This window comes from Xenopus laevis, chromosome 7S (assembly GCF_017654675.1).
Source record: "Xenopus laevis strain J_2021 chromosome 7S, Xenopus_laevis_v10.1, whole genome shotgun sequence".
NCBI lineage: Eukaryota > Metazoa > Chordata > Amphibia > Anura > Pipidae > Xenopus > Xenopus laevis.
Genome location: NC_054384.1, coordinates 9,790,812 through 9,808,850, shown reverse-complemented (window position 1 = coordinate 9,808,850; position 18,039 = coordinate 9,790,812). Strand labels below are relative to the sequence as shown.

Below are 18,039 nucleotides of genomic sequence, written 5' to 3'. Positions count from 1 at the left end.
ATTCAGAACAAGTGCTAAGCTCCCTGGTCACGGCTCAATCTTCTGCATGTAGCAGCCGTCTTTGGCCTTGGAAGGAGCCCTTAGCTACTCAGGTGCCGCCTGGTCTTACCTTGAGAGGAGCAAAGCAGATGTTCTTAACGAGCAAAGGGGCACATGCGTTTCCAAGGTTTTGGACGGAAGGCAACAGTTCAGGGAATAGACGAAAAGCATAGGCAGGCAGGCAAGGGTCGGTACCGTCGGAGTTCAAGCAAGATCAATTAGGCCAGGTCAGAGATCGGGTGGGTCTGGGTCCAGGCCCCATGCCACCCAACAGTCCCTGTCCAAGCCGTTATCCCCCTCTGCCCCCATCCACCACCACTCACCCCGCCAGCGTATATCTACCTGTTTCTTTGGGTCCCTCAAGTGGCCATGGGGATCGGGTCTGGGCCGTTGGGGCCAACAAGGGCCAGGGCCCACCAAGTATACATGACAGAATACAGTTCTATAGGTCTGTTTCCATCTGCTTCCAAAGCTATACTATAATGTATATGTATATATATATATTATTTTTACTGTGACAGAATATGCCTGGGTGGCCTTGGAGTTGTTAATGTCCCAGGGAGGGTAGTTTGCGAATCTGTCAGTTACCACCCAGCATAACCTTGGCTACATATGTAAAGTCAAATGTTGAAATTTCCCTTTACCCAGCAGATGTTAGAATCCAGGCAGCAGATGCACGGCTGTTCTGCTGTGCGGTCACAGTCTCCTGCTGAGCCCACAATGGTTTTCATTAAAATGTTTACCTTTTTTTTTTTTTTAAATTGTATTCTAAAATGCAGATATTAATGCAAGTGATAGGGGTTGATTTAATTTCATCAAAAATCTTAAATTAATAGTAAGAAAATGACAAGCCAGAATACTTCCAGCGGTCAAAGCCAGCCATCTGCAGCCTGCCTGTGCCTGTGATAGTCTCGTATACAGATCCAAAACTGCCAACAGCTGCCACAGGAATGTGCAAGGGGATCCAGATGCCAGTTTTGGCATTCTCTTGGCATATATGAGTTGCTGCAGCTCAGACAAAAAAAAAAGGCCAGAAAGAATTATTGGGATTTGTAGGAAATTATTTATTGTAGTGGCATTTTGCAAAGTGGACCAGAGGAACAACAAATGAGGGGGTGCAACCTGGGAAAATCAGACATCTTGGGGCCCTATGCGACTAATTAGTTGGGGCCTCCCAATTTTATATGGCTGCATGGTTCAGAGTTTGCCATTTTTGCCTGAAAGCAGATGGGCCTGAGGGTCCCCTGCTGTCTTTAGGTGGGCCCCTAGTCAGATCTAGTTGCTGCTATATGAAAATAGGTTCCTGTCTTGGACTTCCAAGTCCTAAAACTCAGCACACCCTATATCGCCTTAAATGATGATCTTGGCTGCCGCTTGCACATTTCTGATGTATATACTGGAGCTGTCTAACAATAGTTACATGCCCTTACTTTCACCTATGCTCCCTCTATGGGACCCTCTTATTCTAGGGGCCCAGGTCAAATGCACTCAGTCTCTACCCTTCCCTAAACTGTGTCCCAACAGGGCTGATCAACCTTGAATATGCTGGTTTCCTATGCAGTAGCAAAAGGGAAAACTGCATAAATATAAAGCCCAGATAGCCCAAGCTTTTCTATTCTTTTTCATTGCTAGGTCTGACTCAAACAAAGTAGCAGAAGCCAGCTGATTAACAGACCTGTAAAATAGGCACGCAAGGACTGTGTCGGACTGGGCCGGCGGAACACCGGGAAAAAACCTGGTGGGCCCAGGCTCTCATTGGTCCTGCCAGTCCAAATCCGCTCCCTGCCCTTACTGTCCCCCTGTGGGGGCAGGCTGAAGGGGAGGATTGCGGCAGGGGTCCCAAGGGGGCTTTGCAGTAGGGGCGGGAGGCAACTGAGTCAGCAGCCCTGATGGGCCCTGGGCCCCCCAGTCCACCCCTGCACAAGGAACATGGGTGGAGGGCAGCTTTTGCTAGATTTTTTTAAAAATCAGAAGGAGCAATTGCATATACAAAAAGCTTTAAAACCATAGACAATTTTTAATTGATATTAAATGATATTTATATGTATATATAAAAATATAAAGCAAAATGTGGCACTCACAGGGACTTCATGCAAAAACAAAAAATCTTTATTGGAGTCAACATTTCGATCCCCCGCAAGTATCTTCGTCAGGAGGGTACTTCTGATGAACATCCCTGTGGGGGATCGAAACGTTGAGTCTAATAAAGATTTTTTGTTTTTTGCATCAAGTCTGCTTTATATTCTATATATCTTCTGTGCTGGCACCCGGGCAGTAACATTGTCAACGGTGTGCACCTTGGAGCTAGGAATATATATATATATATATGTGTAATTATGCTTAAAATTATATTTTCTTTAGTAATGCAAAAAAAAAAAAACCCTAGGAATTAAGAAAGTATTCTAATAATGATTTAAACGAATATAATCTTTCTCTTATAGTCATATATACAGATATGTCTGTGCAGATATTTACAGAGTGCTGTTCTCCTGTATCATGTCTGGAAACACAAGAGAGTTTTCTCTATTCAGACACAATGCTGTGGTGCAAACAATGGTCTGTGTTGCTAATGCACCTGTACTATATGCTGTAACCATAGCAGTGTCATTTGTGCTGCAGAACATCAGTCTGTGAGATGCACCAGCCCTTCTCTGTCTTTGTCTCTGGAAAGAGCTGTCAGGACTATTTAGCTCTGTATGGCCATAAGAAATTGTGTGTCAGTAAGGTGAGCAAGGGTGCCCATATGTTCTGCATGGTTGTTATTGTATGTATAAAGCACCAACAGATTCTGCAACCCTGTACAATAAAAGGGTGTATGTATCAAACATACAAACACAGATCAATACAGGCGCTAAAGAGGGCCCTGTTCAATAGAGCTTACAATCATTAGCATCTTTATTGTTAAGTATGGGGGAAGGGATGCTTTAATAAACGAGTTGTAGCAGTGGGATAATAGTCTCTGGGAAGGGAGTGTGACTGTGGGATAGCAGGTATAGTAGGGAGAGATGGTGCCTATAGTAACAGTGGGATAATAGTCTCTGGGAAGGGAGTGTGACTGTGGGATAGCAGGTATAGTAGGGAGAGATGGTGTCTATAGTAACAGTGGATAATAGTCTCTGGGAAGGGAGTGTGACTGTGGGATAGCAGGTATAGTAGGGAGAGATGGTGTCTATAGTAACAGTGGATAATAGTCTCTGGGAAGGGAGTGTGACTGTGGGATAGCAGGTATAGTAGGGAGAGATGGTGCCTATAGTAACAGTGGATAATAGTCTCTGGGAAGGGAGTGTGACTGTGGGATAGCAGGTATAGTAGGGAGAGATGGTGTCTATAGTAACAGTGGATAATAGTCTCTGGGAAGGGAGTGTGACTGTGGGATAGCAGGTATAGTAGGGAGAGATGGTGCCTATAGTAACAGTGGGATAATAGTCTCTGGGAAGGGAGTGTGACTGTGGGATAGCAGGTATAGTAGGGAGAGATGGTGTCTATAGTAACAGTGGGATAATAGTCTCTGGGAAGGGAGTGTGACTGTGGGATAGCAGGTATAGTAGGGAGAGATGGTGTCTATAGTAACAGTGGATAATAGTCTCTGGGAAGGGAGTGTGACTGTGGGATAGCAGGTATAGTAGGGAGAGATGGTGTCTATAGTAACAGTGGGATAATAGTCTCTGGGAAGGGAGTGTGACTGTGGGATAGCAGGTATAGTAGGGAGAGATCGTGCCTATAGTAACAGTGGATAATAGTCTCTGGGAAGGGAGTGTGACTGTGGGATAGCAGGTATAGTAGGGAGAGATGGTGCCTATAGTAACAGTGGGATAATAGTCTCTGGGAAGGGAGTGTGACTGTGGGATAGCAGGTATAGTAGGGAGAGATGGTGCCTATATTAACAGTGGGATAATAGTCTCTGGGAAGGGAGTGTGACTGTGGGATAGCAGGTATAGTAGGGAGAGATGGTGCCTATAGTAACAGTGGGATAATAGTCTCTGGGAAGGGAGTGTGACTAAGGGATAGCAGGTATAGTAGGGAGAGATGGTGCCTATAGTAACAGTGGATAATAGTCTCTGGGAAGGGAGTGTGACTGTGGGATAGCAGGTATAGTAGGGAGAGATGGTGCCTATAGTAACAGTGGATAATAGTCTCTGGGAAGGGAGTGTGACTGTGGGATAGCAGGTATAGTAGGGAGAGATGGTGGCTATAGTAACAGTGGGGTAATAGTTTCTGGGAAGGGAGTGTGACTGTGGGATAGCAGGTATAGTAGGGAGAGATCGTGCCTATAGTAACAGTGGGATAATAGTCTCTGGGAAGGGAGTGTGACTGTGGGATAGCAGGTATAGTAGGGAGAGATGGTGCCTATAGTAACAGTGGATAATAGTCTCTGGGAAGGGAGTGTGACTGTGGGATAGCAGGTCCATCTATCTTGTTTCTATCTATCTATCTGTCTGTCTGTCTATCAAGCTGTCTATCTTAAATTAAACCAGGTTTAGAAGTACACAACCAGCTCTGCCTTTATATGTAAAGATTGATTCTAATTCTGATCAGAATATCCATGAATACAAAGGATAAGAGTGTATCCATATTTCCTAATCATACCATATGGTCCCCCTTTGGGGTTTTTAGTTCTGTTATATGATTATATTAAGCCTGACAGGTTTATCACTGTACATACACCATTCAGGCCACTCTTTCTGGTTTATAAGGGAACCGTCTGGATGAAACAGAACCATCCCTTCCATGTACACTTTGACATGTCACCTGCATGTAGAGCCCAGAGGATAATGGAATATGTGTCCCCAGTAGGGTTGCCACCTGGCTGATAAAAATGATGGTTGACCCCAATGTTATTAATGGGAAAAAAAGATAAATATATAGGAAGGCCGGTAGTTTTTACCAGAGTCCCCAGGTCCCCAGGTCTGACCCTCCAGAAAGAAGTGAAAGGCAGTTCAGAGTAAAAGGAGCACATACCATATTCATCCAGCAGGTGGCGCAGTATTGCTGTTCCATTTACTGCACTCAGTCAGCCAGTTAGGTTGAAGCTACATAAATGTTTTGGGGGGGGCATTGGTGTTGGGAGTCAGTGGTCAGTAATTGCTTTAAATACAGAGTGAATGGCCCTGACTATAGATAAAGATGTGTGCATCTTTATATATCATATTTAATATCATGTTATTTTCATACTGGTTATGGAGCCCTGAAAAGCAGTAGGACCAAGTACATATACTTTTGGGAGTCAGAAGCCTCTGGGATTTGTACTTCATGGGGGGCAGGGACTCATATGAGTGGTATAAATGAATAAAGGATAACAGCAACTGCAGCTAATTATTTAAAGGGGTATTTAAATGGTTCAACTTTAAATGAACGTTTAGTATGATGTAGAGAGTGATATTCTGAGACAATTTACAATTGGTTTTCATTTTTTATTATTTGTGGTTTTTGAGTTATTTAGCTTTTTATTCAGCAGCTCAGCAGTTTGACATTTCAGCAATCTGGTTGCTAGGGTCCAATTTACCCTAGTGACAATGCAATGATTTGGATAAGAGACTGGAATATGAATAGAAAGATGAGTAATAAAAAGTAGCAATAAGTGTAGCCTTGCAGAGCATCTGTTGTTTAGATGGGGTCAGTGACCCCCATTTGAAAACTAGAAAGATTTAGAAGAAGAAATAATTCCAAAACTACAAAAAAAGAAACAAAATAATGAAAGCCAATTGAAAAATTGCTAAAAATTAGTCTTTCTATAACATGCTAAAAGTTGACTTTAAGGCAGGTCCGGACTGGCAATCTGTGGGTTCTGGCAAATGCCAGAGGGGCTGCTATTAGGTGTCATAGAAAGTCACTATTTAGTGGGCTGCTGGGACCTGTGTGTCTTTGTACTTGAAATGCCAGGGCCTATTTTGACTCCCAGTCCAGACCTGCTTAAAGGTGAACCACCCCTTTAAATATATTTTATTCTGAAAACATTATTATATGTGCAGTAATATTAATAGCAAATAATACTAATAGTTCAGACTACTAATAGTTGTTATTAATATTATTAATACAAATAATAAATATTATTAAAAATAGTATATAATTGTAGAGAATAATAATAATAATAATATTATTAAGAACAGCATATACGTGTAGATAATAATAAATATTACAAGACTTTTTACTAAGCAAAGTTCCCAATAGTAATACCAGGCCAGAGAGTCAGGGTGTCCACCAAATCAATAGACATATATCTTCACCTGAAAAAGGGACTTAACCCCTGTTTAAACAGAGGCATGGTTGTGAATAAATATTGCCTTTTTAACAATACTTTTTGATCACTTAATTAATTCATATTACTTATGGGCCCACAGTCAGGAGTTAAGTCCCTTTTTTAGGTGAAAATAATAAATATTATTAAGAACTGCAACTGATGCCTATGATAAAGGGAAGGTGTTCCCGAAACGCGTAAGGCCTATGTATCCTTGCAGTTCTCTACAATAAAAACCTGCTTTTTACCGGAGTGCCGTCCTCCTGTTCGTAAATAACAACAACAACACTAATAATAATAATAATAAATAATATTAACAACAGTATGTAATTGTAGATAATAATAATAATAATAATAATAATAATAATAAATATTATTAACAGCAGTATATAATTATAGATAATAATAATAATAATGATAAATATTATTAACAACAGTATATAATTGTAGTTAATAATAATAATACTAATAATAATAATGATAATAATAATAATAACAACAACACCACTAATAATAATAATAAATAATATTAACAACAGTATATAAGTGTAGATAATAATAATAATAATAATAATAATAATAATAATAATAATAATAATAATAATAATAAATATTATTAACAGCAGTATATAATTGTAGATAATAATAATGATAAATATTATTAACAACAGTATATAATTGTAGATAAAAATAATAATAATGATAATAATAATAACAAAAACAACACTAATAATAATAATAAAACGACAGTATATAATTGTAGCTAATAATAATAATAATAATGATAAATATTATTAACAGTATATAATTGTATTTAATAATAATAATAATAATACTACTACTACTACTACTACTAATAATAATAATAATAATTATAATAATAATAACAAACATAGGCAACTCATCTGTTATGAGAATATTATGATATTTTTATACATTAATGTGACTCTTGCAGTAATTTACCAGCTAGAGTGAATTGCTAGTAGGAGTGAGTTGCTGCTACAGTAGCTGTTGCTAATATGAATTGTTAGCTCTACAGTCACATAATGTGTTTCCTCAGGTTCAGGGTACTCTTTTGAGCCCAGTCTGGCGGAAGGACACCGTCTGCTTCCGCCACTAGTCGGCCTCGTTGCATCTGACAGGGGCGGCGGAGCGGTTCGCTGTGCTGTGTCTCAGCTCTGAGTGTCTGAGGCTGCGAGGGGGACGCGGCGGCTGGAGGAGCCGCCACACACAGTTCTCTGGAAGGAGCCGGGGACTCTCAGCATGTGCCGCAGCCGCTTCTCATAACGGAGAGAGAGAGAGAGAAAAAGGGGCTCTGACTGGGGCTCTGTGTTATTGTCATGGCGCTGGGAGCGCGACCGGAGCTCGTAGGGAAGCGCTTCGTCTGTTCGGTCCTCGGAGGAGGAGAGGAGCCGCCGGAACTCGGGGAGATCGGACAGATCGGTCGCTGGGGCTGGAGAGCCGGAGTTATCCGAGCGGTGTCTCACAGGGACAACGACAACCCAGAACTGACGGTAAGTTCTACGGACACAGCGGCGTCTGGTCCCTCGGCTGCGCCTCACTCGTGTTTGATTGTCAGCTCTGCGGGCCAGGGACAGAGAAATGCCTTATATCAGTTCGAGTCCCTGCTGGGGAGACTCATTGTGCAGCTTGTTGTTAACGTCACACTACAACTTCCAGCTGAGGGGTCGCAGGGGGTCGCAGGTAGGATTTCTCTGCCCTACAGCTCAACTGAATCTGGGACAGAGACTCCTACAGTAGGGAATGTGGCTTCAGGCTGATCCTCTCTGTGCCTGGCTCTGCTGGGACCCACTGGGGCTGCTACATCTACTACAACTCCCACAATCCTCTAGCAGCCTCACACAGACACACAGGGATAGTCATTATTTCTCACTGTGAATCTTGTGCCCCCCATTCTCCCTGTATTATCAAGAGGGGCTAGTGACGACCCCGTGTCGGTGATTGAGGGGCTAGTGATGACCCCGTGTCGGTGATTGAGGGGCTAGTGACGACCCTTTGTCGGTGATTGAGGGGCTAGTGATGACCCTTGTCGGTGATTTGGGGGGTCGGTGATTACAACTTGTGTGCCAGATAGTGATCAGTTTGCCAATGACAGTTGGGTGTGAGTTGCACCTCTTGAGTATTTCACTGCAGGAGACTAATTATAAGCCTCCCATTGTGGCACTTAGTTGCACTACTGCTAAACTGTCAGATAGTGGGATGTACCACCTGTCTCTGTGCTGCCTACTTTCTCAACCTGTGGCACGGAGTGGTATGGACCACCGGCCCCCGTGGCCTCGTATAGGGCCGCAATTGCCAGTTCTCCCCTCTGTTACTGATTGGTGGCACTTGTACTAATTTACTACTCTTGTGTTCTGGGTGGGGGGTTGTAGTTATCACCCACCCAGTGTCATTCGTTTGAATTATTAGTACAGGCACCAGAAAACCCCCATGATCCAGAAAACTCTGAATTACGGGAAGGGCATCTCCCATCACATTATAATCAAATAATTCCTCTGTAATAATAAAAACAATAGCTTGATCCCAGCCAAAATATAATGAGGCCAAACATCTAAGGTTTTTTTATTTATTTTTAGCTGACTTAAAGGTATAGAGATCCAAATTACAGAAAGATCCCTTATCAGGAAAATCTCAACTCCTGAGCATTCTGGATAGCAGGTCCCATACCTGTAGTGGCCACTGTTGGTATCTCTGCCTTTGTCCCTGTGTGGGGTCAATTCTAGGGATCATTGTTGAGTGGGCCAATGGCCATTTTGCTTTGTGATTATAATTTTTTGGCTACAGTGACTTGTGTGTGGGCAGTGATTTTGTTGTTGGGGGCCCTGCTTCCCATGTTAGTGTGTTTGCCCAAAGGGCATGTGATAATTATTTTGGGGCGGGAGGAGGGGGTTAGTTCCGGCTGTCACTTGGCTGCACTTTGTTGGCTTCTCTCTCTCAGCGTTTCTTCCCTTTCTGTACATTTAGCGTGTGGGGAACATGTGGAATAGTCCATTGTAGAGTTAAATAGGGTAATCCATCTGATCGAGTATCTGCACATGTGGGGACTGTTACTATATTGATGTATATGTGAGACAGGACACCAGGGGGGGGGGGTACAGACAATGGTACAGACAATGGAATCTTGATGCTTGTTTTGGCTTCCATACCATATAATATTGTGGGGCAGCAGGACGGCTGGCAGTTTAGTACATAGCAGCACGCAGGAGGGTCGCTGAAAGTGGGCCTGATGACAGTCCGATACATAGCAGTGTAAGTGCTGTATATAGTAATGTGCAGTTGGACATCTAACAATAGTGAACATAGCTGAATGGCACAGGGCAGCTGTCAGTGGGCTACACATCAGCAGGCAGTAGGACAGCTGTCAGTTTGGTACATAGTAGCGTGCAAAAGAACAGCTGTCAGTGGAGTACATAGTAGCAGACAGTAGAGTACATAGTAGCATGTAGTAGGACAGCTGTCAGCGGGGTAAATAGTAACAGGCAGTAGGGCAGTTGACAGTGGGGTATATCGTAACAGCGGTAGGGTAACTGACAGTGGGGTACATAGTAGCATGTAGTAGGACAGCTGTCAGTTTGGTACATAGTAGCAGACAGTGGGATACATAGTAGCATGTAGTAGGACAGCTGTCAGTGGTGTACATAGCAGTAGGGCAGTTGACAGTTGGGTATATAGTAACAGACGGTAGGGTAACTGACAGTGGGGTGCCTAGTAGCAGACAGTGGGGTACATAGTACCATGTAGTAGGACAGCTGTCAGTGGGGTAAATAGTAACAGGCAGTAGGGCAGTTGAAAGTTGGGTACATAGTAACAGACGGTAGGGTAACTGACAGTGGGGTGCCTAGTAGCAGACAGTGGGGTACATAGTAGCATGTAGTAGGACAGCTGTCAGTGGGGTAAATAGTAACAGGCAGTAGGGCAGTTGACAGTGGGGTATAGAGTAACAGCGGTAGGGTGACTGACAGTGGTGTACATAGTAGCATGTAGTAGGACAGCTGTCAGTGGTGTACATAGCAGCAGACAGTAGGGCAGTCGACAGTTGGGTATATAGTAACAGACGGTAGGGTAGCTGACAGTGGGGTACATAGTAGTAGGCAGTAAGCAGCTGTCAGTGGGGTACCTAAGGCATTGGCAGTGGGGTACATAGAGGTGAGGTGTGGAGAACAGCTAGTGGTGTACATAAACAGGTTCAGTAGGACAGTTGACAGTGAGGTACATGGCAGTTGCAGCAGGGCATTAGACGGGGGGTACATAGTAACATACAGTAGGGAAGCTGACAGCTGTTCAGGAGAGTTGACAGTTAGATACACAGTATTGACATGTCTGTATTGCTATATTGATGGGTACAGACTATTTGTTTTGGCTTCTTTGCTGCACAGTATCTTCATCTGGAGAAAGTGTTGCCATTGGGACACACATAATAAAATTTCCAGGGTTGGAATTTGTATATTTGGGCCCAACAGCAGGAGATTGGGAGTGTGGGAGAAGCGTCTCTATTGCAGGATATTGTGGTGGGGGGTTGATGGACAATAAGGTACAGGCGCAGGGATATGGGGGTGCATTCAATGCAATGGTACATTCCGAGCCAGAGGAGCTGAGCACAAAGCCGTACGACTAGTGGCTGGCAGCCGATTGCATGCAGCGAGCACAGTCTTAAATCAAAGTACATGATTAATGCCTGCGATTATTCAACTTTCTCTGCTGTACCGAGGGAAGTTCTCTATTACACATCAGCAATAAGGACATTTCTTTAACCCCTTCCACTGCACCTTTAATTCCCCAGCCAGAGTCCTGTGTAATTCTACCCTGTCCAACACACGGCTCTCTCCCTTCCCCCCCCCCACTGTATAAGGGAGAGCTGTCAGCACCAATACCCACCCCCTTCCTCTCCATAAGGGCCACTTTATGCTCGGCCCTGTGATATATTATTCTTCCCTGCCCTCCCCCCAACTTAATAGAAACAATGTGAGTAGTTGGTGGTTGTGATGCAGATGTGCCTCTCGCTCTAATCACTTCTCCCAGTCATCATGTTGTGGTGTTGTCAGCCCCCCCATCTACTTCTCCTGTGATTTACTGTACTTTTGTGCCTGTCTCATGCCAGACCCTGTCATTTCTTATTGGGCATGTGGGGGGGCGATTAGGTCATGGAATGGTGGTGGGGGGGCAGCTGGAGGGAAAAAAAAAAAAAAAGCAATTTCGCAAAATAGGGAAAAAGAAGGCGAATTGCTCCAGGGACGGCCAGTTTGGCCATTGCTGTGTAGCTGGAGGTTTCTGTCTGTGTGCTTTTGTAAAGGGTGTAATAAAAAACTGTAAGTGGTGTAATAAAAAACTCTAAGGGGTGTAATTAAAAAAAAAACTCTAAGGGGAGTAATTAAAAAAAAAACTCTAAGGGGTGTAATAAAAAAAACTGTAAGGGGTGGAATAGAAAACTGTAAGGGGTGGAATAGAAAACTGTAAGGGGTGGAATAGAAAACTGTAAGGGGTGGAATAGAAAACTGTAAGGGGTGGAATAGAAAACTGTAAGGGGTGGAATAGAAAACTGTAAGGGGTGTAATAATAACCTGTAAGGGGTGTAATAATAACCTGCAAGGGGTGTAATAATAACCTGTAAGGGGTGTAATAATAACCTGTAAGGGGTGTAATAAAAAAAACTGTAAGGGGTGTAATAGAAAACTGTAAAGGGTGTAATAAAAAAACCTTTAAGGGGTGTAATAGAAAACGGTAAGGGGTGTAATAGAATACGGTAAGGGGTGAAATGAAAAACTGTAAGGGGTGTAATAGAAAACTGTAAGGGGTGTAATATAAAAGCTGTAAGGGTTGTTATAGAAAACTGTAAGGGGTGTAATAGAAAAACTGTAAGGGGTGTAATAGAAAACTGTAAGGGGTGTAATAGAAAACTGTAAGGGGTGTAATAGAAAACTGTAAGGGGTGTAATAGAAATCTGTAAGGGGTATAATAGAAATCTGTAAGGGGTGTAATAGAAAACTGTAAGGGGTGTAATAAAAAACTGTAAGGGGTGTAATAGAAAACTGTAAGGGGTCAAATGAAAAACTTTAAGGGTTGTAATAGAAAACTGTAAGGGGTGAAATGAAAAACGGTAAGGGGTGAAATGAAAAACTGTAAGGGGTGTAATAGAAAACGGTAAGGGGTGTAATAGAAAACGGTAAGGGGTGTAATAGAAAACGGTAAGGGGTGTAATAGAAAACGGTAAGGGGTGTAATAGAAAACGGTAAGGGGTGTAATAGAAAACGGTAAGGGGTGTAATAGAAAACGGTAAGGGGTGAAATGAAAAACTGTAAGGGGTGAAATGAAAAACTGTAAGGGGTGTAATAGAAAACTGTAAGGGGTGTAATAGAAAACTGTAAGGGGTGTAATAGAAAACTGTAAGGGGTGTAATAGAAAACTGTAAGGGGTGTAATAGAAAACTGTAAGGGGTGTAATAGAAAACTGTAAGGGGTGTAGGAATGCAGATCGGGAGCCAGAGCCGACTCTGTTTTGTTCAGACACATTCTCAATAGGGAAGCAGTGAGGGATGTGGATCATTTAGCAGCATATGGATTTTCTCTTTTCTTTCTTTGCAGCGTTTTTTTTTACTAATAATATCTTAATCTTTTTTTAACTGTTTAATAATTTTGTATGAGAGCAGAAAAAATGTAACCCAAAGGTGAAGTGGCAGCAACCAGCAAGCAATGCTGTATTCCCATCAAGTTGCTCCTATCATTTCATCTTTACGTTCTAGAAACAGCGCACGTTGGAAGCTCTTGTTTCAAACTCGGGTCCCCATTGGTTTATAAGGTTTACAAATAACGGAAAACATGGGTATACAAGTACAGGAATCCACTCTCCAGAAACCTATGACCTAGAAAGCCCCGAATTACGAGAAGGCCGTGTCCCACAGACTCTGTTCTGATCAAATAATTCACGTTTTTTCTTTTCCAGGAAAGATCGTAATTGCCACCTATAGGGATAAGACTCAGGGAACCCAAGGCTTTGAGACCACTGCAGTAACTGTCAATTCCATTCCAGACCTGGACTCACTTTGCATGCAAATGAAAAAGAATGTCTGGTGCTGCCAGATGGAGATTATTAGGAAACACCAGCAATTTTTTAAAAATAAATAAATAAACATACATCAGTTAATAGTGCTACTCCAGCAGAATTCTGCACTGAAATCCATTTCTCAAAAGAGCAAACAGATTTTTTTATATTCAATTTTGAAATCTGACATGGGGCTAGACATATTGTCAATTTCCCAGCTGCACCCAGTCATGTGAATTGTGTCTGCACTTTAGGAGAGAAATGCTTTCTGGCAGGCTGCAGTTTTTCCTTCTCAATGTAACTGAATGTGTCTCAGTGAGACATGGGTTTTTACTATTGAGTGTTGTTCTTAGATCTACCAGGCAGCTGTTATCTTGTGTTAGGGAGCTGCTATCTGGTTATCTTCCCATTGTTCTTTGGTTTGGCTGCTGGGGGGGAAAAGGGAGGGGTTGATATCACTCTAAAGGTGGCCATACACGGGCCGATAAAAGCTGCCGTCAGACCGAGTCGGCAGCTTATTGGCCCGTGTATGGGGGCCCCCGACGGGCTTCGGATGGGGTTAAAAATCCCGTCAGATTGCAGCCGCTTCTGTTCGTTGATGCGGTCCCGCGATCTGACCGCCCGCTTGTGAACGCTAGGATCCGATCGTTGGGCCCTAGGGCCCACGATCGGATCAGCCCAATATTGCCCACCTCAAGGTGGGCATATCGGAGGAAAATCCGCTCGCTTGGAGACATCGCCAAACGAGCGGATCTATCCATGTATGGCCACCTTTACTTGCAATACAGCAGTAAAGAGTGATTGAAGTTTATCAGACCACAATTCACATGACTTGGGGCAGCTGAGAAATTGACAATATGTCTAGCCCCATGTCGGATTTCAAAATTGAATGTAAAAAAATCTGTTTGCTCTTTTGAGAAATGGATTTCAGTGCAGAATTCTGCTGGAGCAGCACTATTAACTGATTCATTTTGAAATTTTTTTTTCCCATGACAGTATCCATTTAAGGCCAAATACAGGCAACAAGGGAACTTAATGTGACCATAAATGCAGTGATAATATCGTATGAAATGAAATACAATATTCGGTGCGTGTATGGCGGGAGACGAGCCGACCGATATCGGCAGAAGACTTGGATATTGGTCGACTCGTTGATCAGGTTGGCTAGAAAACTTTCATCAGGCATCATTAAAGGCACCTGAACATCGGCCATTGTTAGTGCTGAATCATCAGATACAGGTAGAGTTCTCTACACGTGTGTATTGAAACAACAATCTTTCCTGGAAAGATCTTTTCCAGGAAAGATCATAATTGAAACGTCTATGGCCTCCTTTAGTGCTGAATCATCAGATACAGGTAGAATTCTATTGTTTCTCTCTGTATATCTGACCATTCAGCTCTACGCGTGTGTATTGAAACGAATGATCTTTCTTGGGTATATCTTTTCCAGGAAAGATCGTAATTGTTACCTCGGTGGCCACTTTTAGGGTCAGGGCAGATTCGGGGAGATTAGTGACCCGGCGACCAAATCTTTACTTTTTAGCCGGCGGGGAGGCAGTTCAGGGAGATTAGTCGCCCCGAAGAAGAGGAGATTTGTCGCCGGGCGACTAATCTCCCTGAATCTGCCTGTGTGCCCTGACCCTTAATGTGTATTAGGTGTTGCCATGTAATCCAGTGTTACTGGCCCTTTAAACAGGAGCTCCCTGATGGCACCCGGCAGGCTGGGACTGTAAGGATATCCCGGCTTAATTACATCGGATTGTACAAACTGCGGCACAGAAACCTGTAAATCCCCCGCCCGGGAGAATCTGCTTGTGGCCGTTATTTATGAAGATCTTTCTTTCCCTTTGTGCAGAGCGGGGATGGGAGAATGCAGAGCATCAGGCTGTGATGGCAGCAGCAGAGCTGGGAGAGATTAATAGAACATTCCCTTTCCTACCAAGGCAACAGTCGGAGCAGGGAATCTGCTCCCCTCCCCCCCCAGCCCTTGCACAGAGGTTCATTGAGGTCAGCAGACTTCCTTCATATTGTGTAGCATTGTGTTCCTCTGAGCTCTAAATCACCCAGACCTCCTTGGCTTTTATTAGGCTCTCGGAATCATTAGCAAACCCTCCCTTACCTGGAAAGGACCGCTTAACCCCTTCACTGCCAGCACCATCGATTATTTGCCATATTCCTAATGGGAATTCCAGTGCAGTAATAATTCAATAAAAGTGTCATATCTCTTTTTGCTTTTCATAGAATGGGTCCAAGGCAGAAACACAATAGAAATGATTACCCTTACATGGAGGCACATTGCTGTCATACTGAATGTTGTTGCACTGTGATTTAAAGGGGATGCTCACCTTTATATCGGTGTGTTCTAAGCTTCTTTTCAGCTGGTCTTCATTATTTATTTAGTATGGTTTTCAATTATTAGTGTGGCTATTCTGCCTCTTTTCAGCCTGCAACTGGTTCTTCGTGTTTAGTGCCTTCGGCGCCAGCAGGGCTTACAATCTAATTTGCCTTTGGTACACAACGTGAATTTTTTTTTTTAGAATCCATCATATCTGCTTGTCGTTTTTTTAGACGATGGAGGGAAGCCCCTCAAACACACAGGATATGCAGATAGTCCCCTGGTCAGAGTTGAACTCAAGACTTTAGCTCTAAAAGTAATGGTGCAACTAGATCTTACTGGGCCCCACAAGAAATTATTTTTCAGGCCCCGAAAATGTCTAGAGATGGATCGTTTTATCAATATTTATTATAATTGTATATGAATTTGGGTCCCTACACCTGTTGGGCCCTCCTGCAGCCGCAGGGTCTGCTTCCTCTATAGTTACGCCCCTTTCTAAAAGGCAATAAAACCGTTGGGGTCATTTTCTTACTGCACTCGAGTATGCATTGTGCAATTCTGTCCGCAATCTCGCATTTTAATCCCACTATACAGCCCGATTGTCTCATAATTCCAGAGTCATTGCGGAGTTGCAGCTGACACCATTGCACCCAATGTGATTTGACGCGAATCTGATGCAATCGAGCTGGCGACTCTGGCATTCAGCACCTATTTTGCGGCAATTGACCCTCCACATCCGACCGGACCGTAGCACAAGGGTTTTCACATCAGCGTGTGAGATGGAAGATGATTAAATGTTTCTAGAGAGGAATGAAACTTCATTTTTTTTGCATTTCTGTCTGTTTCTCCCTCATCCTTGATACAGGAGAAGGCCAAACAGCTGGGAGGAATTTATGTGCAGCTGGCATCTCTTAGCTTAGTGCCCCCATTCCACTCAAGCCCCGAGGCTATTGCCAAATTTAATGTCTCGGCTTTAGATTATGTATTGCAGTTGCATGCACTGGGCTGCCTTGTTATCTCTGACATACATTTTGTCTTCTGGCATGGGAATTAGCAGGATTCCTCTGCAAGAGAAAATAAAATTCCGGTTCAGGCATTTCAGCTTTATATATTTGACTGATTGACCCATGGACATTTTCCAGGGGCGTAACTACAGAGGAAGCAGACCCTGCGGCTGCAGGGGGGCCCAGGAGGTACAGGGGGCCCCACGAGGCTCTCATTGATGAGCAATTTGAACATATATTGGTAAAACAGGACAAATACTGGATATGTTGGGGGCCCTAAAATTTATTTGCTGTGGGGCCCAGCAACATCTAGTTACGCCACTGACCTTTTCTATTCTTCCCTTCCTTTGGAAGCAACATTCAAACCTTGTTCTCTGATGTACTATGCATCCAGGGTCGGCCTGGGCTGGCGGGACACCGGGAAAAAAACCCGGTGGACCCAGGCCTGCTGCCACATAAGGATGGCCAAATGAGCGGATCTCTCCCCGATATGCCCACGTTTAGATGGGAGATATTGGACTGATCGGATCGTGGGCCCTAGGGCCCAATGATTGGATCATAACGGGCGGTTGGATCGCAGGACCGCATCCACAAACAGATGCAGTCCACGATCCGGCAAGATTTTTACCCCTGCCCGATCGACATCTGCCTTACTCTCGGCCAGATATCGTTCGGGGAAGCCCATCGGAGGGCCCCATACATGGTCCAATAAGCTGCCGACTTGGTCTGTCAGCTCGAGTCCGGCCCTGCATTTATCACAAATAAAATCTGTAAAATCAATGAACCGTCCAATATCCATAGCACAAAGATATCGGCCATTTATCTCAAATTCACTCCATAGAAATGAACAGAGTGATCATCACGCTCAGCCCGCTCGGTTTGAAGAAAACTAGATTTCTGGGTGACATCTTTAAAATCAACTCTCACCGTCATCACACTTGATTAGAAGACAGAGACAATGTGCTAGAAATGAAGTCGGTGTTCTCTGTCTTCATGGCTGCCTCCGCTACCAACCTTCTGCATTTGGCAGTTGCCATGGTGATGTTAGCGGCAGTCGCTTTGAGGCCTGTGCTTCGGCTTTTACGTGCTCAGACGCTGAATTAGTTCCTAGAAGATACGAAAAGGTAACTTTGAGCGAGTGCTTCTGTTCCTAATGTCCTTGGTAATGTAATCATGTCTAGAAGGACATCGACTTCCCCAAACATCCAATCAGTGGAGTGATTCCTCGCGGTATTGTCTGTACCGGTGCTGTTAGCTCATTAATCAGTGTTTCTTGGCTGCCGAAATAGGGCGAATCAGTCTGTGGGCGATTGAGGAAAGCTTGAACCTGATCATTTTCTTTGAAATTGAAAAATAATGTGATTTATCCT

General features: G+C 43.5%; 1 protein-coding gene across 2 annotated transcripts in view; it reads left to right on the top strand.

Moving 5' to 3' along the window:
- The first annotated feature begins 7,393 nt into the window (after window positions 1-7,393).
- The window catches only part of jmjd1c.S (jumonji domain containing 1C S homeolog), a 228,765-nt gene continuing 218,119 nt past the window's right edge, over window positions 7,394-18,039 (top strand). For both annotated transcript variants that reach the window (XM_018227327.2, XM_018227326.2), the window contains exon 1: window positions 7,394-7,788. In XM_018227327.2, coding sequence (XP_018082816.1) covers window positions 7,615-7,788 — 174 coding nt within the window. In that variant the 5' untranslated portion in view covers window positions 7,394-7,614. The remainder of the gene's footprint in view (window positions 7,789-18,039) is intronic.